This window comes from Notolepis coatsorum (genome assembly GCF_963971535.1).
Source record: "Notolepis coatsorum genome assembly, chromosome: 3".
Classification (NCBI taxonomy): Eukaryota; Metazoa; Chordata; class Actinopteri; order Aulopiformes; family Paralepididae; genus Notolepis; species Notolepis coatsorum.
In genome coordinates, this window is record NC_140167.1 from 185,132,755 (window position 1) to 185,156,758 (window position 24,004).

General features: G+C 42.1%; 1 protein-coding gene across 1 annotated transcript in view; it reads left to right on the forward strand.

The window, feature by feature from the left end:
- Positions 1-14,977, forward strand: part of klf12b (Kruppel like factor 12b) — a gene marked incomplete at its 5' end in the record, with an annotated part of 46,924 nt that extends 31,947 nt beyond the window's left edge. Inside the window, 2 exons of the mRNA XM_084311470.1 lie at positions 8,883-9,040; positions 12,362-14,977. Coding sequence (XP_084167596.1) covers positions 8,883-9,040; positions 12,362-12,543 — 340 coding nt within the window. The 3' untranslated portion in view covers positions 12,544-14,977. The remainder of the gene's footprint in view (positions 1-8,882; positions 9,041-12,361) is intronic.
- Between the last annotated feature and the right edge of the window lie 9,027 nt (positions 14,978-24,004).

Here is a 24,004-nt window from a genome sequence, read left to right on the forward strand (position 1 = left end):
TCCTCTTCGTCTTGGCATAACCTCCAATGCTGCACACGCTCCCGTGGAAATAGTCAGACAGACGCACACCGGCCGACTACCTTACCTGTAACCCCTCCCCTCGTTGAAACCAATAGTATATCTGCTGCAGAGCCGCAGAGCTCCAATAGTGTATGCAGAACCACAGAGCTCCAATAGTATATCTGCAGAGCCGCAGAGCCCGGAACAAGTCAGACACATTCTACAAACGTGTCTAATGTGAAATATATAAGCAAAACTAGATTTTAGGTATGTGATGAAAAAGGGCCTCGCGGAAAGGGGGGCCTCGCATTTTTTTTTTTTTAAATAAAAAATAAAAAAATAAAACATTTATTTTGCGACCGCACTGCTCGCACACCCCCTGAGGCGGCCCTGTGCACAGACATGCACTAGCATGCACTAGCATGCACTAACATGCACAAACATGCACAAACATGCACTGACATGCATGTGCGACCAGCCCGGCTACCAAAACAAAGAACAGATAAGCTGGAATAACAATAAACACACAGAGGGAGTGTGACATCATTATCTGCTCAGGACCACATTACTCTACTATATCTTTAGTTGGCTGCTACTGTATATTAAATTAATGTTCAAAACTTGCAACATAGCACCTTTAAAGATGATTATATAGTGGAGGTTATTCCATGACAACACGTGAGGCAGAACTTCACTCATAATTATTATTAATTTACATATATATATATTTTTTTTAATTATTATTATTATTATTTTTTTATTAGAAATGTTTTCCTCTGTAAAACAAAAATGCCAGTGAATTTTCTTTTCTTCAAAAATGGCCAAGTGACAGCTCTGAGCTCTCTGATCAGGCCTGCTCACATAACTGCAGTAATGGCGAGCTGTCAATCACACAAATAAACTGCACGGGCTGATCTTAGGAATATAATTATCCAATCATAATAGGCTATTTGAGCTTCAAAAACGTCATCTAAGCCCGGCCCGTGCAGTTTTGTGCGCGCCACTCACGAACGCGGGTTGAATGATTGACAGCCCTCAATGTTCTGACACTCAATCAGAGAAGACCTGTAGTAACAGTGAGAACTGCTGTGAAATTTGAGAAAAGAAAAAAAGAGATCAGCCTAATATAATAATTAATTCATCTTTTGATCTTTATTGTTCAACTGTATTGTGCATCGTTTTTTTATATATATTTTTTATAGTGTAGTTGACGTAGCGTGGTCGCTAACGCTAGTTGTAGCCAGAGAAGGCTCTGGTAGGCTCTGGTAGTAGCTACTAGCTAGCTTAGTTAGCTTCCTCGTAGTGCTCCGAGTGTTAAGGCGACATGGCCTATTGTTTACACTTTCCATGGGATAAAAGAACGTGTCTCGAGTCGGACTTGTCACGATGGAGAAGCTGCACTATTCAACGGAAGATGAGATCGGTCGAGTGAGTGCTTTCTCACTGCTTTGGCTGTTGTGTTGACTTGAATCGCTTGGGTGACCACCTAGTTGGACAGTCCCAAAAATGGAACATTTCACAAAAGACTGTTGTTTGCATTTCTGGATTTGCAACATTGAACAAAATATCGAAGGATGGATTTTATTTACAAGTGATCAAGGGACTAGGACACTATTTCCTCATATAGAAGTAACGTCAATGGTGAGTGGATTTTAAATATATATATATATTTTAGTAGCTGTGTGGGTCTGTGTTGATTATCAATTATTTGGCTGTATTTTACTCTGTGGCTAACGAGCGATTTCTTCTGGACCGCTGCGTCCAGTGTGTGTGTGTGTGTGTCGGTGGCTGAAATGCATGCGTTTACTTTCGAATTACCCACGTAATTGTCCTTTTAAGTGTTACTCTTGTTCACGTTTCCCTCAAAGCTGAGCTGCTTTCCTGTTTTCTCAGAGAAAGTTGCCTCCACTCACAGAAACAACAGTTCAGTCTGTGTGATAGTGAGGCCTTTTGATTACAAAGCTATTTCTGGGAAGGGTCAGGAGAGCATCCTAGTGATCACTAATCAAACCCTTTCCTATGGCATTCAGATTATTTGTTGTTTTTGAGAAATGAACACCAACCTGTAGAATTAGTTTGCAACTGTAATACAGTTCAATGGGGTTTGGAAGCATTTCTCACAAGACACTCACATATTCTTCCAGACATCAGGAATAAGAATAAGAACTGTTTGAATGGTTTTGTATGTTACCAACTGTCAACTTCTCACAGAATGTTTAGAATTTTTCTTCCAGCAAGACAGCAGGTAACCATGGTAACCACTCCATAAACATTCCACGCAGGGCAAATGCAAATGCCAAAAAAAGCATGTACCATTGACTCACAATGGTCTGTTTTATTGAAATCGTCACAGCAGTAGTTTGTTTATAGTTCAGAAGTATGATATTTAAACATGGTCCCCAAAATTAATGGAAGCGAATGAGGAGCCTGACACCTGGTAGGAATGGGGGTGTTGCAGCCTTGGGGATATTTTAAAAATATAATTTAATATATAATGTAACAGGGTGGATTATCCCTGCTTTGTGGGAACGGTTGTTGGCAGTCACAAGGTAGCTAGACACAGCAGAGCTCCGTCTGACTGCACCCTCGTCTTTGGGCCTGGAGCGTCAAACTGGGACCCGGTAGTGGGAGTGAATGGGGCCCGGGATTTACCAACCTGGTTTGGTACTCTGGTCTTCCTCGCCTCTCCGGAGCGGTCAGCAGTACTCCCCAACTCGCTCTCACTTCCCTGAATACCTCCGTTAACCCTCCCACACCTAGTGAATGACATGCATAGATAGATTCGTTCCTCCCGCAAGCAGTACCCTCCCTTGATGACCACTAGAAACCTTATAATGAAAAGGGGAGAGTTGGATAGGAAGGGGTTAATTGTATTAACGTTACCCACACCAAAAGAGTTGTTTATAGGCTCAGGAAGGGACACGCACACAGAACCCCATCTAATTCTTTATGTTAATTGTACTGTTCAGTTACAATAGTAATAATAATAGGAATGGTCGAATAGAATGAAGTCCTACTATTACTCAATTTGTAACTCAATACATTATAGACACTTATATTATACACCCACGTCTGGGTTAGTACCATGGATAATACCTCTCTCAGGCTTTAATTATATGGTAGGGATAATACCTCTCTAAGGCTTTACTTAGGATACAACAGGTCTGTAACCTCCCCACAGGGAAAGGGTTAATTAGATGGGAAAATATTATTAAAGAACAAACACGTTATCACACTCAAAGGAAATCAAAAAGGTGGGCCCACTGTACCAAAACAGAAGTCCTATACTAATGCCGGCATGTAATGTTTATGGGGTACCCCTATGAACTGTAGTTAGCAACGTTAGCTTCACCCGCAGGCCGCATCACACTGTGTACTGTGCAATAAGATCCTGAGCATCGAAGCTCTAATCTCTATTGTACTCAATCAAGATGGCGGCCTCGCCGCGCCACCATCATCCGGGTAGCAAGATGGCGTCGAACGCTCTCGTCACGGGCGTTAGCAAGCGGGGCTGGAGCAGAGGGAGCAATAGTGGGCTGAGAGCGCGTGCTGGGTGATGGCGACCTCTGCTGGTCGGGACGAACTCCCGTGTTGGGCTGCAGACAGCCGGTGCAGAGCAGGTGTCGAACGCCGGCGAAGACTGGTTGTTGACAGCCGGCGCTGGGTCGACGCGCGACAATACTCTGGCCCTACCTTAACTGAAGCTACTCTTGCGGGTCCCAGACAGCCCTCCTGCTACTCGGTTATACTGTTAACGCAACGTGGCTGGCTACACCACCGGTCTCTTCAGCTTCCTTCTCCGTCTCTCTCGTACGCTCTCTGCCTGCCACCGCCGCCCCCTGCTGGTACCGCCAACTAGCCCCACAGGGAAACACTGGGTGGAAGAATATGATCCAGTGTTACTGTTTATAATCCATATTCCAGCCGGTAGGAGAAGGAGAAACCTGCGTCATTGTCCGAGGGAATATTAATGGAAACTAGTTAATATGTCTTGGTGCACCAGGGGAGATAAAAGGCAAGTCAGCACTTCTGAATAATAGCCATATTTTCAGGGTGCTACATATAATATAATATAATTATTTGTGCTTCACCAAACAATTTGGTCAGTAGCCGCCACTGATGGATCGATGTTTCCGCTTTGCATATGTAGCAGGGTGGATTATCCCTGCTTTATGGGAGTGGATGTACACTGCCACCTGGTAGTGGGAACGCAGCAGATCTGGGTCCGGCTGAGTCCCCGACTGTAGGCCAGGAGTATTGGAGTGGAGGTTTAGCAGAGGGAGTGGATGGGGCCTAGCATTCACTAACCTAGGGGTGGTCCGCTGGTCCTTCTTGCCCTCCAGGGCAACTCGCAGTAGTTCCCCACACACCCACACTTCCCTCAATACTTCCTGCGCCCTCCCACACCAGATGACACTAATGATGGATGATATACTTTCTCCCCAAAGCAGTACCCTTCCTGATTGGCGAGTAGAGACCTGTCCCAATGATGCATAGGCAGGGGGTGGGGAAAGGGTTATACAATAATGAGCATTACCCGGAAAGGAAGGGGTTAAACCGAATGCACATTAACAGACACGCACACAGTGTTCCCATTTAGCTCTCTTTACTGAAAGACTTGTCTCTTAGGCATATATTTACACAAGGCACAAGAAGCAAAGTTCTTTCCACACTGGGCACCTAGTGCTCCCACTCTACGGCAATGAATAAAGTTCTTCCCACACTGGTCAAGACACAGTAATGGAACCCGTCCCTTTAAGGGTTTAAATACCTGTTCATTCCCCCGTAGGTGGGGAGAGAGGGGAGGAAGAGGGAGAGGGGTACTGGAGCTACTCAATGGGAATTTTATAAAGGAACACACGTTATCACACCACATTTAACCAAAAGACAGTGGGCCCACGTTGAAAACAAAAGTCCTATCTATAGCCGGCTTCCCCAAAATAATAAACGTCGGGGCGCCCCTAATCACTTCAAAGTACTGCTTCTCTTCGCCCTTAAAGGGCCCGCTCCGCACAAAGAGAATGTCTACCGATAAAGTTCCAGCACTCGGAGCGCTCACTGTAACTGGCTTGAGTGTACTTAACCAAGGGCTGGCCTGCTCTCACCACCGAACGTCCGTGTGGTGAGATGGCCGTCGAGAAGTCCCGTGATAGCAGGAGGCGGGGTTGGGTAGACGTTAGGCAGGTGACTGCTGGAGGGCAGCGGCTCGGAGGGGCTGGAGGTGCGTGCAGTGCAGCGACGTCCGCTGCTGGGCTGGAGAGGTTGGGCGACACGCAGGCTAAACTGTGGTGCCAGGCCTAACTGAAACTAAGCTGTGGGTCGGGACGACCCCCTGTCCTGTCGCCTATACTTTAACTAAAACGCAACGTGTGCAATATCTATCACACTCTTCGACAGTAGCACATCTGCTTCTTCGTTCACAATGTCTCTTTAGCATTAACTGGAAGCTAAGCCAGCGCATATTCCATTACTAACCGGCCTCGTGACTGGGTTTATATTCCGCATGCTTATTGTCTGGAGCTCCAGCTCCTAGCGACCTCTTGCTTCTCTGGAAAACGATGAAGAGGAAGTTCCGCCGCAGGCGCCGCGCCCTGAGCCCATCCTTCTTCACCTGCGTCTCCCCTGCCCAACGTCGCCACCAGCTCCCCCTGGCGGTACCTGTATCATGCCCCACTATTAAGTGTCAATGTTAGGATATGGAGGATCGGGCGGTCAGGTGGCGTAACGGAGATTGCGTTCGTCACCAAACCCCGGAGCGGCTAGATTCGCCTGTTCGAATCCAGCTCACAGCTCCGGGGTTGTCACCAGCTTGGCTGGCCGTTCACACTAATACAATTGGCAGTATTAGAGGGTGGGAGAAGCTGGCGGGGTGGGTCCGGGTCGTTGTAAACAGCGACTCCTACAGTTCGGTCGGGGCGCCTGCTAAGCGCGGATAGGACTTGAGTGGGATAGTGTGATCCTTCCACACGCTACGCCCTCTCAATGAGAATCCGCGCTGCCAGGTGAAAAGAAGCGGTTGATTGGCTGGACGTGTGTCGGAGGAAGCACGTGATAGCCTCCACTCTCCCAGACCGACTGTGGGGGGTAAGTGCGCAGCGACCAGGAAGGGGATTGGGAATTGGCATAACGACTAACATTGGGATGGGAGAAAATCGGAGGAAAATGGAGGGAGAAAAAGATTTAAAAAAAAAAAAAAAAAAGATATGGAGGATCAAGAGGGGTCAGCAAGTTACACAACGTCATCGCGAACACAGAGAATGCAAGGAATTAAAGTTAGACACAATTATTGTTAGACATATTCAGGTGTCTACACATAAATGACATTGGGTTGTTGATCATTGATTCGACTCATACAGGTGCACACACACACACACACACACACACACACACACACACACACCTGTACACACAGGGATATGCATCTATTTGCATGTGAAAACACAAGCAAACATACCCATGTGCAAGAATATACCGTACACCCACATGTACAGTATGTGCACATATGAAAACACACATGCACATAGAGAAACACACATACACACGCACGCACGCACACAAACACACGCACACAAATACACACACACACACGCAAACACACTGTGTTGGTTTTAATAGCTGCCTGTCAGTCGGATGTGAACCAACACCAAATAATCACATCTGGATTTGTCACAGAAAGAAAACTACAAGCAGTGTTAGCGCTCTGCATGTTGCGTGTGTCTTGTGTGTCTTGCACAAGCTCCACAGTTAAAACAACAACAATATTCAACTTGTTTATCTTAAACTTTCACCTTTGTACCAACTTGGTCATAATAATGGCCTAAACATCGGTCAAGAATCGCTCTTTATGACACGTGAGCCGTCTCTCAAAGATGTTGTTCTTTTCTTTTACAGACAAAAAAGAGTTCACCTCAAAATAGCTAAACAAGTTATTAACAACTACAATCACTATGCAAATTTGAATTTAGTTGAACTACCAGCAAGCTACTAGTTCATTTAAACTACTAGTTAAATTACATGTAGTGAAACTACTCCCCCCCCCCCACACACACAGAGAGAGAGAGAGAGAGAGAGAGAGAGAGAGAGAGAGAGAGAGAGAGAGAGAGAGCTTCATGCTACAGGGCTCCAGCTCTAGCCAGTGACAAATTGTGTAATGTGCCGTGACTACTTATTGGAGAGAAACGTGAAACCAACTTGTACTGATGATACAAACAAGTCAGCTGTCGTTAACTTTATTGAACTACATGAAGAAGTATATTATGCTTTCTGCCTCTGAGAAGTGAAGGCAGGGGAATGGTTAAGATTAGCAGCTCTCTTCCCTCATCCGGTCCCCTGGTTCCATTGTGGATAAACTAGTGTTGTACCGCCATCTAGTGGCGGCAGTGTTTCTGACACAGTCGTTCAGTGAGTTCTCTTTCTCTAGGGTTTACGTTCCCATTGTACCTTTTTTCAGGCGTATCTGATGAAATAATCTTCATAACGCGTCCAAAATGCTGCTGCCAGGCTGGTCTCAGGCACCAAAATGAGGGACCACATCTCCCCAGTCCCTGTCTCTCTCCATTGGCTCCCAGTGAGGAAGAGAGTCAAATTCAAAACCCTCATGTTTGTATACAAAGCCCTCAACGGTCTCGAAGAACTCTTGGTCCAACCCGCGGGCCAAACTGGTGACAAAAGGTTACCGGGCCTTTGCAGTGATGGCGCAGACACTGTGGAATAAGCTCCCTTTCAACATAAAGTCTACCAACACCTTACAGACTTTTAAGGCCTTGCTTAAAACCCACCTTTTCGCTCTCTAGAGGATCATTGAGTTACTTTGCTGTTGTGTTGTGTGTCTGAGGTGTACTTATGTTCTCTGTCTGCCCCCCCCACCCCACCTACCCAACCTCCTCCAATGTACAGTTTCTACGTCAAATGTATATACTCTCTTTTTTAGACTCTTTTTGTATCACCTCCAATGTACAGCCCCCACCCACCCACCCAACCTCCTCCAATGTACAGTTTCTACGTCAAATGTATATACACTCTTTTTCTGGACACTTTTGTATCACAAACAGTACTGTATTTGCAAATCTGATATGTCATAAATGTATAGATGTAGCAGTACTGTCTATCTGTATGTCATGTATGTCATATGTTATGATGAATTGAAAATGGGGGACCCTGATGTAAACAAGACAAAAGTCTTTCTCTGGTCTGCATCCCCTTAACAATTGTATGTATTGAGCTGTACTGTACTGTACCCATTCTGCAATCTGTTAATAAACTTTTCAATCAATCAATCAATCAACTGTATTTGTAAATCTGGTATGTCATAAATGTATAGATGTAGCAGTATGTATGTCGTGTATGTGTAATGGATGGTATCGTGAAGCGCAGTCAAGAAGGGCTGGGGTGAGTAGCGGTGCTATGGGTTAAACTCACTCTCACATCCTCAAAGACAGATAGACACGTTGCGAAGTAGTGGATTCACCTCTTGGTATAGCGGTCTGTGTTGCTGCCTGCGGCGTGGGAGACCGGGGTTCGACTCCCACTCGGGGCATCGAAGTTTGAGGTGATGTTGTCACAACCGTTACATATGTCATATGTTATGATGAATTGAAAATGGGGGACCCTGATGTAAACAAGACGAAAGTCTTTCTCTGATCTGCATCCCCTTAACAATTGTGTGTATTGAGCCGTACTGTATTGTACCCATTCTGCAATCTGTTAATAAAGCTTTCAAGCAATCAATCAATCAATCCATCTGCCTGGTTCCCTGTCTCCAATGTCCTGTCTATTTCTTATTATTTCCCCCCCGTACCGGGGCGCAATATAAATGAAAATATCATATCATAACAACAAAAAACACGTTAGTACTAATTCATATTTGTATCGTTCTGTTGCAGCTCCATGTCCCCGTTCAGTATTGAGAGCATACGGCGCCCCAGGAGGTCAGAGTCTCCGGACTCCAAGAAGAGGCGCATCCACCGGTGTGACTTCGAGGGCTGCAATAAGGTCTACACCAAGAGCTCCCACCTGAAGGCCCACCGGAGAACACACACAGGTCAGCTGCTCCCCAGCTCTCCTCTCTCTGATGCTCTACTCTTCTTCTCTAAAGTAGACATTATTAGATTTAAAGGAACACGGCAACATTTTGGGAAATTAGCTTACCGTCTTCTCCAGACAACAAGATAGATACCAGCGTCCTCTCTGTGCGTTCAGTAGAAAGCTATCTGGCTGCATGTTGGCCTAGCTTAGCACAATGAATAGAAGCAGACATGGCCGGTTAGCCTTCGGGAGAGGTGTTAGTTGGACAATGCCTAGGCTAACCGGCCATGTCCGCTTCCATTCATTGTGCTAAGCTAGGCTAACGTGCAGCCAGATAGCTTTCTACTGAACGCACAGAGAGGAACTGGTATCTATCTTCTTGTCTCTCTCTGGAGAAGACGGTAAACTAATTTCCCCAAATGCTGGCGTGTTCTTTTAAGATTAGATTAAAATGTATTGTCATTATACACAAGTAGCCTACAATACAACGAAAATAAGTTTGGCATCCAACCAGAGTGCAAATGTAACAGTACAGTGCAACAGCAATATACAATGTACAGGTGATTAAACTGGATATAAAATATATAAATTAGTACAACTGAGTAATAGAGCTAATCAGATGTATGTACAGAGTTGTAGTATTAATATGTACAGTGGTACAGGTATAAAGACACATAGTAGTAGTCAGGGACGTGCACAGGACTTTAGAGGGGCAGGTGCTCAAAGGCTGAAAAGGGCACTACACTTGTGTGTATATATTAACCGAGCGCGCATAGCGTGCGAGCACGATTTTTAAGGGCCCTTTTCGGGCGGGGGGCCCCCTTTTTATGCTTTTTGGGGAGTTTTGCTGATCAAATATTGAATATTGAACTATAATAATCAGTGCAGGAGCTCACTTATCCTTGAAAGACACTTTTATCACTGACTTAAAAGGCCCATACATCTCCATAAATGTTCAGGGGGGAGGGAATAAGTGCTTACCCTACAGACCCCAAGAAGTGCTGTATATTCTGTATTGTTTAATATAAATGCATTTTTTATTCCAATCCCGATTTGTATTTGAGATTGCCAAATCCCATCGGACTTGACTTCTTCGTGTCCCTCAATGAGTGTAATACCAGCATTCAACTGTATGCGCCACAGCGGTTTCTATCATCATCATCATCACCACCCGGTCCCACGCTATGCATAAAATATATAGGTCCGCGGAGAGGCACGCTGAGGAGGCCGTGCAAACTGCAATGGAATATGGGGCATCTTTCTCTCTTTACCTAATATTTTGATTCTATCCTGACATTTTTCAGTTGGAAGGACAGTCTATATGCGTAACGGTAAAAAATATATATATATATATTTTAATTTTTTTTTCAAAAAGGGCACTTTTTTGATGAGGCTCAAAAAGGCAGGTGCTCAAGCACCCCTTGGCCTCTATGTGTGCACGTGCCTGGTAGTAGTCATACTGGCCAGCAGTGTAACTTGTAAGAGTAGGTAAGTGATATGTACAGCTATAGATATAGTATCTACAGATATGTAAAAAGGATTATATGCATCTATGCACAGACAGATGTGGATAAATATAAATATTGGTAAGAAAAATAAATATATATATACGGTATATTCATTCATTCATTACATTTATATAGCTCTTTTCTAGACACTCAAATCGCTCCCCACAATGTAGGGTGGAAATTGCCTCCTTCACCACCACTGGTAGCACCCAACCTTGGGCTACGCAGGCTCAATGGCTGCCATACACTGGCACCAGGTACACATCACACAACACAATGTACATACAGCATTATTGTAAATGCTATCATACAAAGTTATATGGGTTATATGCAGGTGTATAGGTAGAAAGGATTATATGCAGGTATATTCAGACAGATATGGATATATACATGTGGTTATTATTGTAGATGCATCATACAGAGTTACAGTATAGGCTATAATTTGAGGAAGGTACTTATGATTACTATGATTACAGTGTAAGGCAGTTATAGATAATAATATCTAAATAGTAATATTTAATATCTAACATAATGTTAATAGTATCTTAATAATATTCAAGTTCAAGTAATTTATTTGTCAAATACACAACAATACAGGGGCATTGCAGGTAATGACCTTTTTGTGCACAGTGCACAATTAATTAAGAAACAACAATGAACACAAGAATGGTAAAAACAAGTAGTAGCAGTCAAATCAAATTAAATAAAATATAAAATGAGTTTAAAATAAAATAGTAAATTATTTACAGAAATTGTATCTTTTCAACTATTATATATGACTTCCTTGAATCTGTGGAACATTTATGTTAATTTCTTAGTTTTTTCTTTTCTTAATCTAATTTTAATAATTAATTTCCCAGCTCCTCTTTCTCCCCTCGTTTTAAACAGGTGTTTTTTGGTGGCTGTAGCAACACAACCAGGTTTTAAATTAATGATTTCCTTCACCCGCCTGGCTACCCCCCCCCCCCTAAACCTTTACACACTGGGCAGTACAGTATAACCGGTGTTTCTGGCTCCAAAAGCCACAGCTAATTGATTGATTAAAGCTTATTTATTGCTTGTGAGCAATACTTCTTGCACAGCTTGTTAATCTGAGGACTTCAAACCCTGGCCAAATGGCAAGAAGTAGATATGTAATTTCCCCCCAGCGCCTCAGTAACATTGCAGATGGCCAAATCCATATAAGGACCCGGCAAATCCTATCTTCCACAACACGTCCCCTTTAATCAACATCTGACTAAACTCTGGACCCCTATTTCTTACTTACCAGTGACGTTGCTGAGGAAGGACTCGACCCCTTGACGACATCATCCAAGAGTAGGAACTATGGCTAAGGGTCCAACATTCTCAACTTACCATTTAAAGGACCAATAGGCGATTTTTGGCAACATTTTTGGTTTCTTATATCTCGACAGTAATCGATAGTACAAAAAAAAAACGTTTGACACAAACATTTTAACAATCGATCATTCCGGTATAGAGCAGGAGCTCAAACGAACGACATCCAATCAAAGAAACAACCAAGTCAAATGATTGGACTGAGCGAGCTGTCTATCAAATCCTCTAGTGACACGCATGCTCGCATGCAGCGGTTGCCTGCATACACATAGCTGGCTGCCTATAGCGAGGGCATGGCTTTGGAGGCATCCTGATGCTGCGTTCTGATTGGGAAGGCCGTTGTTGAGCCGCCTGTAGTTCCTTTAAGTCAACCAAAAGGAAAAGGTATCATTGAAAACATGACCCATTATGTGACCTATTGTGTGTGTGTGCCGTCGTTGTTGTGTGTGTGTGTGTGTGTGTGTGTGTGTGTGTGTGTGTGTCCTGCTCAGGTGAAAAGCCATACAAATGCACCTGGGACGGCTGCACGTGGAAGTTCGCCCGCTCCGACGAGCTGACGCGGCACTACAGGAAACACACCGGGGTCAAGCCCTTCAAGTGTGCAGACTGCGACCGCAGCTTCTCCCGGTCCGACCACTTGGCCCTGCACCGACGGAGGCACATGTTGGTGTGAGCCGCCCGCAGAGGGAGGGAGAGAGAGGAGGAGAACGAGAAAGAGAGGAGCGTGCAAGAGAGAGATATATCGACACAGATGGAATGGATACACATACATAAAGCCAGAGGAGCAGGGTCTCTCTCTGAAATGTGGTTCAGCCGGTCTGGACGCACACACGGCATGCACACACACACACGCACGCACGCACGCACGCACGCACGCACGCACGCACACACACACACACACACACACACACACACACACACACACACACACGTCACACACACACTCTCATCATCTGTCCCTGTCATGGTGAGAGGGGAGGGGGAGATGCACAAAGCTTGTCGAGCACAAAAACAGGGTCGCTTCTGGATCCTCGTTGGAGTTGGAAGGAACAGAGAGCAGGAACTTTTGTTGTTGTTGTTGTTTGGAGTTTTAATGGAAATCTGTATTTTACAGCACTGTTCGTAAATGTTTCACTTAGATTTATAAAACAAACTCGTACTCTTCAATTGGACAAGAGGAAAAGAAAATGCAATCGCAACTATTTCCTCTTGGTATCTTTTGTTTTGATTATTGTTCAAAATGGCTGCTTTTCAGGCGTTCATAATGTGAAAAAGACCTCTGCATATGGAACGGATTCGCTGTGTGTGTGTGCGCTTTTTAACCAGGCCAAAACCTGGACCTGGATCGGACCATGGAAAGGGACTCTGGCCTAGTTTGACCCACAGGCAGTATTGTTGCACCGTTCCCTGCCAGCACTCTGACTCCCTTGTGTGTGAGGATAATGAACAGCAGAGGGCGCCATACCATCAGAGATGGTTCCCCCCCTGGCCTGCTGGCGTAACTGAGGCACCCCAATGAGCCTGTGATAAGGCTAAAAGAAGGCTGGAATTTCACCCATCCCAAGGCCAACAAAACCAGCAAATGAGATTGAATCGTATACCCACAACCGGAATATAGCATCTGCAACCTCAACTCATAAACATGCCACAAGATCTAGGCATAGTTACCACACTTCTGATGTTCTCTTTGTTTTGATTGGATTAAGGAAAATCGGACATACACAATGTCACACCAGCAAAGAAAGAAATCATCTGTGATCCACCTACAGGGTCGGACAGACTCCCCAGATCTCTTACATGCTACCCTTTATGTTGAGCCTCTTGAAATCCCCTTTCTTACAAACAAAATAGCTTCATTGGTGCATTTTGTGCTGTGATTAGCAATCAGTAAAGTGCAATCTTATAGGTAAATATAGTTTCAATATGACAACGTTTTGTTAATTGTATCTTTGCTTTGTATGCCTGCTTTGATTATGTTTAATACGGAAAGATCACCCCCCCTTCACGTACAAACAAACTCTGATTACAATCAATGAGCATATCCGCTGGTGTATGTGGAGAAAAGAGAAGGAAAAAAGAAAAGAAAAGAAAAAAAAATAATTAGGCACCTTACAGACTCATGCTTTTACAACGACTTTATTCCATGTTTTTTTTTGGTTGGTTTTGACGGTGAAAGTAATTTGTCTTGCGGTCATGTACTGGAGACGTGGGCTCCAGCTCGCTAACGTACAAGGCTACAGGGCACGCTTGTGGTTTCTGATGTACAGTGTAGAAGAGCAATACATTCTGAACAAGGCGACGAGAAGAGACTACAGTAACTTGCCCTCTATTTTGATGGCTGGTGTATGTGAAGGAAAGGTCTCCATTGTGTAACGTTCTACTTGTGCCACCTCGCTATTCTGCAATTACAAGACCCCTTTCTTCTCCTCCTCCTCCCCCCTCTGTTCATATAGCTTCAGCTTGTGTCTCTAGTCTAATACTTCTGCTTCACTTCTATCTGAAAGCAGCACAGCTAATCGACAGGGAGCTATAGCTAAAATCGTCTTATGGTAAGAATCATACCCCTGGCTTATCCCACTAGTGGAATCGTACATTTACACACGGTTTACAAATGTTTGATATTGATTTTTTACAATCAGCTTTAAAACAACCAGAAAAAACAGTGTATTTTTTTTTGTTGAGCTCCTTTACCAACTTGCTGTGATTTGGTCTAAGTAGGTAGAATTTGTCATAATGCATGTCTTTGGGAGAGACAACAGTAAATATTACTGTGAAAACAAAAAGAAAGCAATATCATCACTTTGACATTTATAAATGTGTATGTTTGATAAGTATTCCTTCCCTGTATGACCCCCCCCCCCCCCCATGCTGTGCAGAGGTTCAAGACAAAGATTCACAGTACAAGAGCTATACATGTAATACTATTGTACTGCTAAATACAGGTTTAAGACTGAGGCCAGTAAATTATAGTGTTAACATATTGGATAATAGCAGCTTGGAAACCACAGACACGTATATATACAGTACGTTCTCGGACACACACACACACACACACACACACACACACACACACACACACACACACACACACACACACACACACACACGCCTGATACAAGGCATACCATTGTATCTTTCAACAGCAAGCAGCAAAATTAATAAACAAAATGTACGCGACTCCCCTTTGCTATATAGGAATTGTAATGTATGTTGTCATATTTATGTATATCATTTGTGCACATGTGATTATCCCCCGTTGTATTACTTTTTCAGCAGAAGCATATCATCAGCACCTTGTTTGTTTATTAGTATGATTTTCAAATAATTTTATTTCAGAAGTCAATGTATACACAAATAATAATCTTCATCATATTTTATCATCCATATACTGTGTACAAAAAAAACATTTTATGATTGAGGGGCACGTCATCATTGCATATAACTATTTTCTGTAAAAAAAATAAAACGATCTTTTGAAATGTTGTAATATATGTGATAGTGAAAATAAAACCTATTACCAAGTTCTACAGGCTGTACATACATTGGAAAAATAGGGCTTTTGATGAGTAGACACAGGAAATACATTTATACATGTAAAGTCTTTTTCAGAGACTGTAATTTATCTAATTTGATACACAATGAAATGGGGCTATTGGTATTGCTAAAACAGCTGTTTTTCAACCTGTAAATTGTGTCTAAGAGTTTCTTCTTTTTACCAAGTTCATGTTTAAAATCATTCTTTCACAATAGGCTAAGCCAGTGTCCGATATATGATTAACATATATTTTGTATACAGTGATCATTACACAATTCACTGTCGTAACATTTCCAGACCTGCCAGAAGGGAATGATATTGATATCAACAACCACATATCAACGATACATTTACTCCTCTTATATCCAGTATTTGAGTTTGCATGCCTTAATCCAAAACGTTCAATTTGACTTGAAGATGGCTATGTGTGTGCGTTACACAGGACATGGTGTGTTGTATCTCCCTATATAGCGTCTCTTTCCACATTTTAAAGCATAATTTTGTAACGGTAACCAGGGTCAAAGTTATGCAATAACATGTAATAGTGCCTCTTATCACAACCTTTATGATATCGATTTTAAAATGTCAGCGTTTTGTGTTCAAATTAATAATTCGCAGATGAGAAACCAGGAATTATGGAAAAAGCACAGTCATTCTGTATCCAATATGCAAATCCAACCTCTAGCGTTTCAAGTTTCCTTTTCGCACTGAGCCTTATGTCATTGTTTCAATCACAGCATCCTCCGACAACACGTTGGCTTCGTTCACACTGCAAGCGATAGTGGCCCAAATCACATTTTTGTTCCTTTAAAAAGAAAATGTATGTGACTCAGATCTGATTCTTTCATGACAGTGTGAACAGCACAAATCACATGGCATCTGAGCTTTTCAATTCTGATTTGGGCCACTTTCATATGTGGTCCTACAAATCAGATACAGCAGGTCTGATTTTTAGCAATGCGACCTCAGTCCGAACAGTCATGTGACTTTTACATCACTTTAAATTAACATTTGTCACAACTTTTTAATTCTTCTTTATTGTTCTTTTGCGCATGCGGGTCAGTTCAGGAGTGTGGCCAGTTCACACTGGAATCTCATATTTCCCACATTTCTTTTTTTTTAAAGAATGTGAACAGCCAAACTAAAACAGATCAGATCTGAGCACTTATAAGGCTTGCAGTGTGAACGCAGCCTTGTTCTCAATACCACCTACTTACTTTGCCTGCAATATGTCACACCTTAACTCTTTCACTACCACACTACAGAAGGTTAACCCTTTCACTACCACACTACAGACCGTCTGTTGTGTGGTAGTGAAGGGGTTAACCTTCTGTGGTGTGGTAGTGAAAGGGTTAACACTTTGTCGTGTGGCCGTGAAAGGGTTAACCTTCTGTATTGTCGCAGTGAAAGGGTTAACCCTTTGGTAGTGTGGTAGTGAAAGGGTTAATGCAAGGGGAACACAACTGCGTTTCAAAGCCTCTTCTTGATTGGTGATTCCGTTGAAGATACTGACAAATCTTCTAATGAACGTGCTGTGGCCAGGATACCAACTGTAGAGTGACTGACTCCTTTGTGAATGAATACTGATTTTTACACTTTACTCTTTCAGTTCAGTATCTATTTTCTTTCTCTGTACTGTATAACATCTGCGTTTCTTTTTTTTCTTTTTCTGCTTTTTGAAAATGTTTTTAAGTAGAAGCCAATTACCTATGTTTCCAGTTTGCTGATATTACGTACAGTAATCGTCGCTCCTGTATTTATGTAAAGTGAGTGTATTGTAAATATATTCAGAACTTTTCACTCTTACCGTAAAAAAAGGAAAATAAAAAAAATTGTGATATTGCTCAGCATCGCTTCAAAAGGGACATTCCGCTCATGGAGTTCCACGTCTGCAAAATAAATCCCAACCCCCCCCCCCCCCCCCCCCCTAAGGTTCAAGAACATTCTCTATGACTTCTGTTCTGTTCTGATTCTGATTATTTTCTCCAACAGTTGTTTGAATATCCAGTCAGTGTTTTTTGCTCTTTTTTCTCTTGTATTTTATTTTGTTTCTCATATGGATGGAGCTGTGAAATTAAAAGATAAGTTCAAACATATACATGTATATATTAATATGAATGGAGGCATGAAGGTTAATAAAAGTTGCATTTTGTATGTAACCCAGCGGCGCGGAGCTGGTTGATATATACGCGTGGCTGTGATGTGGGTGGCATGCGGCTTTCCTTTCACATTTGACATCTGAGTACCGTGCTCACATTCACTGGCAGTCAGAAACCTAATCTTGGTATTAGGAAGGGCACTTCAAATGATTGCTATATACAGTTGTGGACCGGTGTGAGAGTACATTTGACAACAGGGGGGGGGGGGGGACACCTACACCGGTAGTGCAAAAATGATGTCCGATGCTTAAATTAAACACACAATGGGTTCTTAGGATTCCACTGGAAAGTCTTTCTGGGACCCCTGGAGGCCAGCGATAGACATGTTCATCCTAAATATAAACTTAATATCCTATACTATATAAACTATATATTTTACCATTTTATTTTTAAGCAAAATAGTGACCATCGGTTACAGTGCAACCCCCCCCCCCCCACAGAAATCAACATACTTTTGCACAAAAAAGTATGTGATTACTTGGTGAATTACCAGACCAGACACGTGCAGAGAGTTAAAAATACATTTTCATTGTGAGATTATAACCGGTTTCACTAGAATTGTGTTGCTATAGGAACCGCTTGGATGTTATGACTATTAGCAAACACTGCAACAGGACGTAAACTTGGGTCCATTTATGTAGAATATTTATGTTGTCAAGTTGAAAGCGTCTATAGACATCAACCTCATTCTGTATAATCTGAAATAATATATAGTCGTGGCAATAAAATACTGTATGATTAATAGAAATGTACTCATAATAGCCTAATAATAATAAGTGCATTATGTTACTGTGTTTAGTTAATCACCCACCCGTACTGTAACTGATTACATTTGGAAAGAGACATCTGAAACATTACAATACCACCTCATCTCACACACCACAAAGCATTGTGCGTTATTTGGATCAGGTGTGAATATACTGCATTGTCCCAGTGTGTGCAATGTATCACGTATATGATAACTCCAAGGCTTTGGTCATAATGTACAGATAAGGCCTGTCAAAAACGAGACAAATACAATATCGAGTAAATCTCATAATGACCTTTGAAAGCTTAAAGGATTGATTGATTGATTGATTGATTGATTGATTGATTGAAAAGTTTATTAACAGATTGCAGAATGGGTACAGTACAGTACAGCTCAATACATACAATTGTTAAGAGGATGCAGACCTGAGAAAGACTTTCGTCTTGTTTCCATCAGGGTCCCCCATTTTCAATTCATCATATGACACACACGACATACAGATAGACAGTACTGCTACATCTATACATTTATGACATACCAGATTTTCAAATACAGTACTGTTTGTGATACTAAAAAATCCAGAAAAAGAGTGTATATACATTTGACATAGAAACTGTGCATTGGAGGAGGTTGGGTAGGTTGATTTTTTTTTTTAAATCAACATTTTCGTTTTTTGCCAAACCACTGCCGCCTGGCCGCAGTGATTTCATCACCTCAAAAGCCCTGTTTTTCAAACGCTAAGCTAACGGTGCGGCTGTTCCCTAAGCCTAATGCATGCACAGAGAAGAAATGGGTATGTATCTGCTTGTCTAACTCCAGGGTAGATGGCAAATAAGCTAATTTCCCAAAAGGTTGGCGTGTTCCTTTAACAAGCTACATTTCCCTGTTGCTGGGACAAGCTGAAACAGCTCCTCTGCTTGGTACGGTAGGCACGCCTTGGCACCCCAGCGCCAGCTCTCTCTCTCTCTCGGTGACTCAGTTCACTTGGCGGATACTTCTCCAGGGCAATCAAAGCAGAATAAATCACTATAGCTTAGCTTGAACAATGACAGCTTGAAGGCTCTATAGCTAACACATAATCATCCCACCAACAGAAATAGTTTGCACGTTCCATAAATCCTGCAAAACAAACCCACTGACTATAATTGGATTGGTTGACAGCTGAATGTGTTGGTTTGGCGGCTGAATTTGTTTAAACAAAATAGCATTTAGCTGGAGTTTAAAGGGGTAGTGCGGAGTGTTACCCTGTGAACTGGCTGCACCGCGCACAAGAATCAGAATAGTGCCGAGTGATAGCAGAATGTGAAATGCTGGAGGACCTTGGTCTTGTGTTGGAAATGGGAACCCTCTTGCCTGCATGTCATCGTGGTGTGGATTAAAACCTCTTGGTTTTCGTGACCCCGTTTCCTTTCTGGTTCGCTTGGAACCCGGCCAGAACCCCGACCACAGGACTCCGTAAGTCAGCTAATGGCTTAGCATCGACTACACTACTGGCAAGTATTTCACAACTTAATGTCCAAAAATCTGAACTATCCCTTTAATTGATTATCCCTGGATGGATCAATAAAGGAATATCTTATCTTATCTTAATTGAGTACATTTAAGTAAAATCCCAAACCACATATGTATATGGGTGGACATCAATATGCATTTTGAAATGAATATCAGTTGCATTTATTATACAGAATAATCATCAGCTTGCTAGAAAGATCACAACTTCCATTGCGCACGCAAACAATACCTCAACTATTAATTATTCAGAATTAGCTGATCCTCTTGGGTGAAACCGTTTGCATTTTACCCCAGTAGGCCTACTTTAATTCACTGTGACTCACTCTTAAAGAAAGACTCCACCCAAGACACTAATTTTGGGATATGTGTGAGATTATGAGCATAAATCAGCTTTATTTCTTTTGTGCGGTGTTCCTTTATACTGTATAAAGCCGTTTGTCTTAATCCTTATCTACATGCCTTTCTCCCAACAGCCCCATTAGTCTAACATACTGCTAAAGATCATATAGTCTACCGTTTTCACATATATTAACGTTTACTCTACCTAAATATTTGCTAACTTGATCCCTGATTTTATCTCAAATGGCTCGCTGTCAACTCCCTCCGTATTAATGTCCTCCTACTATGAGTTCTGTTAGGATAGTAAAGTCGCTGAGCATTTAGCAACAACCTCCCAGTTTATTCAAAACATTGGGTAATACTTTACAATAACCTGCCATATTAAACCATTTTAGAAATTATTTAAAGAGATCTACCTGGATAATAAATACTGATGCACCCATTCCCATAAGCATTTATAATCAAAGCTACATTTGCCTATATTTTGATATTATGAAGAATCTTTAAACTACAGTAGTTATGTATTTAGAACTATTATAGTATGCATGTTTCAAGTAATAACAATCTAACTCAAATACATTTGTTTAGATGTCCATAATAGTGTTTATAATAACAATCTACTTAACCGTCTATAAAGCATCTTTAAGCTGTGTCTTTATAAGTATAAATTATAACTAAAGATAATACATTAATTAAAGTGTAACTATTTTTATTTGTTAACATGTAACTATCAGAATACCCATTTCCATGTTGACCTCAAACAGCTCCAACTTGGTCGCGCTTGTCATATTTTGAGGGGATACATATTATGCAAAGGTCCACATGGACAAGGTAATAGTAGAAAGACATAAATATATAGGCAATAAAATTAGCGAGAAAAAAAATTAGAAATAATAAACAGTGTAAACTAAGGTGCAGATGAGGGTCTGTATACCGGTTATTGGTTATATTATACGTTACAATAAATATAGGCAATACAGATACAGTATAAAGTTAATGCTAGGGTTAGTCTTAAGTTTAGCTGGTTATGATTAGTTTAAGGCAATACTGTGGTTAAGGTTAGGGTTTGGTGAGGCTATGGTAGTCTTGTAAAGAAATTGCCTCCCATATGGCACCAGGTTTGACCCAGCAGGCAGAGCTTACATTTGTTCTGAAAACATTTAGTTGTCTGCTGAAGTGTAATTGTGTCTTTGGACAAACGTCACATTTTTATGTCAGCCAATCGCGACCAGGCTCACAAATCAAACACATATTTGGCAAAAAGGATTGAAATGGACATTATTAGAAGTTGAGAAGACCTGTGCTGCCTTTCTCAAATTGGCAACTCTTCTATGACATAACAGAGTCCTTGTACATTTTGTCATTTAGCTGTAGATTGACAGAGCTTGTAGAATGTAGATTGTATAGTTACCACAATAGAGGCCTTGCATGGAATGTTTGTGTAGTTATTTCTTCTAACATGGCAGCATTAGTGACCACTTTAAAAGAAAATGCCTAATTTCTGTGCAGTGGTAGAGTAGGTAAAACACTGGTTTACAAGATCCACTAATTGGACACCAAATGATAACATATAGTTCTCATACGTCAACACGTAGCAACAACCGTTGTTTTGCACATAGCAACTGTCATTTCTTCCAACGTGGAGGACATAAACATTCAGTGAAAGGCCTCTATTATTACCTCTGCAAAGAGGTTATGTTTTCACCACCATTTGTCTGTTTGTGAACTAGATATTTCAAAGTGTAAAGGCCAGATTGCCATAATATTTTCTGTGCACATTCATGACCCCAAGAGGAAGAAACCTGATCTTTGTGACCCCATGACCTTTCTTCTATACCGCCACCATCAGGCCAAACTGATATGTGTAGCAGTAATGGCCATACTGCCATAGTTAAGTTAAGTTAATTATTTATTTTTTACCCATTAATCAAATCTTCAGTTTCCACATCAATGTAAATGTGCCAGAATTAGCTAATAAACTAGTTTTAATCTGTAGTCCCTGCCTACCATGCATGTCTTTATCGTGTGGGAGGAAACCAGAGTACCTGGAGGAAACCCATGCGAACACAGTGAGAACATGCAAACTCCACACAGAAAGGCCCCCTGCTGTTGGGCGGCTGGGTGGCGTAGCGGAGATTGCGCTCGTCACCAATGCAAGAGACTCCGGTCTCGAATCCCGGTGTCAGCATTGCCTGCGGCTTGGGCCAGTCGTCATACTATCTCAATTGACAGAGGTAGCGGGTGGAAGTCGATGGGTGGGGATTGGACGTTGTGGACAGCAACTCCTACAGGTTGGTTGGGTGACGCCTGCACTGCAGAGACAGGACGTATCGGGGGCAGCGTGAGGCGTTACTCCCCGCCACTGAGAGTCCACGCTGTCTGGTGAAAAGATGCGACAGGCTGCCTCCTTGTGTACCGGAGGGGACACGTGATGCAAGGCTTCTATCCTCACTACAGCCGACCAGTGGGAGGCATAGTCTAGCAACGTTCAAGACAGGGGAGGGGAGAATTGGCAATACGAAATTGGGATGGGAGAAAAATTTAAAAATAAGGAGAAAAAGTGGAAGGCTGGGGTTCGAACCCAGGACCTTCTTGGTGTGAGGTAGCAGTGCTTACCACTGTACCACCATGCCACCACATGCATATCATTTGCTGTGCACATTTATGACCCCAAGAGGAAGAAACATATTGATTTCGGCGACCCCACAACCTCTAGTGCCACCATCAGGTCAAACTTTAAATTTTAAAATGAGTGTATCTTCTGACCCTTTAGTCATACAGTCACACAAATAATAGCAATAGAGGTATAGGATTGGATTTCTTTTTTTTGCAAATCCCTCTTTCTCCCGCTCCTCCTCCTGGGCTGTGCACCCAATTGTCACGAAGTGTGCTCTGTGGCATCTAGGAACCAAAATTGTGTATCATGTATTACATAGTTTATAGGCAAATCCATCGGACCACCAGATCCAATCAAATTTGGGATAAATGCATGGTAAACAGGAAGTGATGTGTTACTTGTGAATGCTTTGTCTCATTTGCACCAAACGTGACAAATACGCTTGTCCTAGGGACCTCTTCAACTTGTTCAAAAGAGGTAGTATAACATGTGACTTTTAAAAGAGGAATGTATTGGGTCAAAGACATAAAAAGACTCTTACTATGAAACGTGCACAAAGCAATATAAACTTACTGCAGATGTGGGGGTTCAGAAATAAAGCATCAAGAAATAACTCATCACTATAGTAGAGAAAGAGTAGCAATCACATAAAAAAAAAAACAATATTCAACACAAAATGTTTATTTGGAATTTCACTCAGACGCCTGGGCAGCTTTTTTAGCACATCTCATTTATCTAGTCTGTATCTTTATCCTTTCCAACTACAATACAAAATAGAAGAACGCTCTACTGTAAGTGGTGTTAACATGGGGAAACTATTGTATGTTCAATTAAAAAAGATATGCAAGTATTGCAATAACTCACATTCCAACAACTCTGCCCATTCAGAACCTGATAACAGTGGAGACTAACGATATTTGATCGTTCTTGGACTTTACCTAAAATTATAATGGCACAGTGTCTGCAGCTTAAAACAGAACAATTCATATCTCATCACACCCAAACGGAATCAGCGGATCCTGTTTTAAAACAATGGATACAAAATACTATATACATCTCAACAAATTAAAAGAACACGCCAACATTTTGGGAAATTAGCTTATCGTCTTCTCCAGAGAGAGACAGGAAGATAGATACCGGTTTCCTCTCAGCTTTCTACTGAACGCACAGAGAGGAAACTGGTATCTATCTTCTTGTCTCTCTCTGGAAAAGACGGTAGGCTAA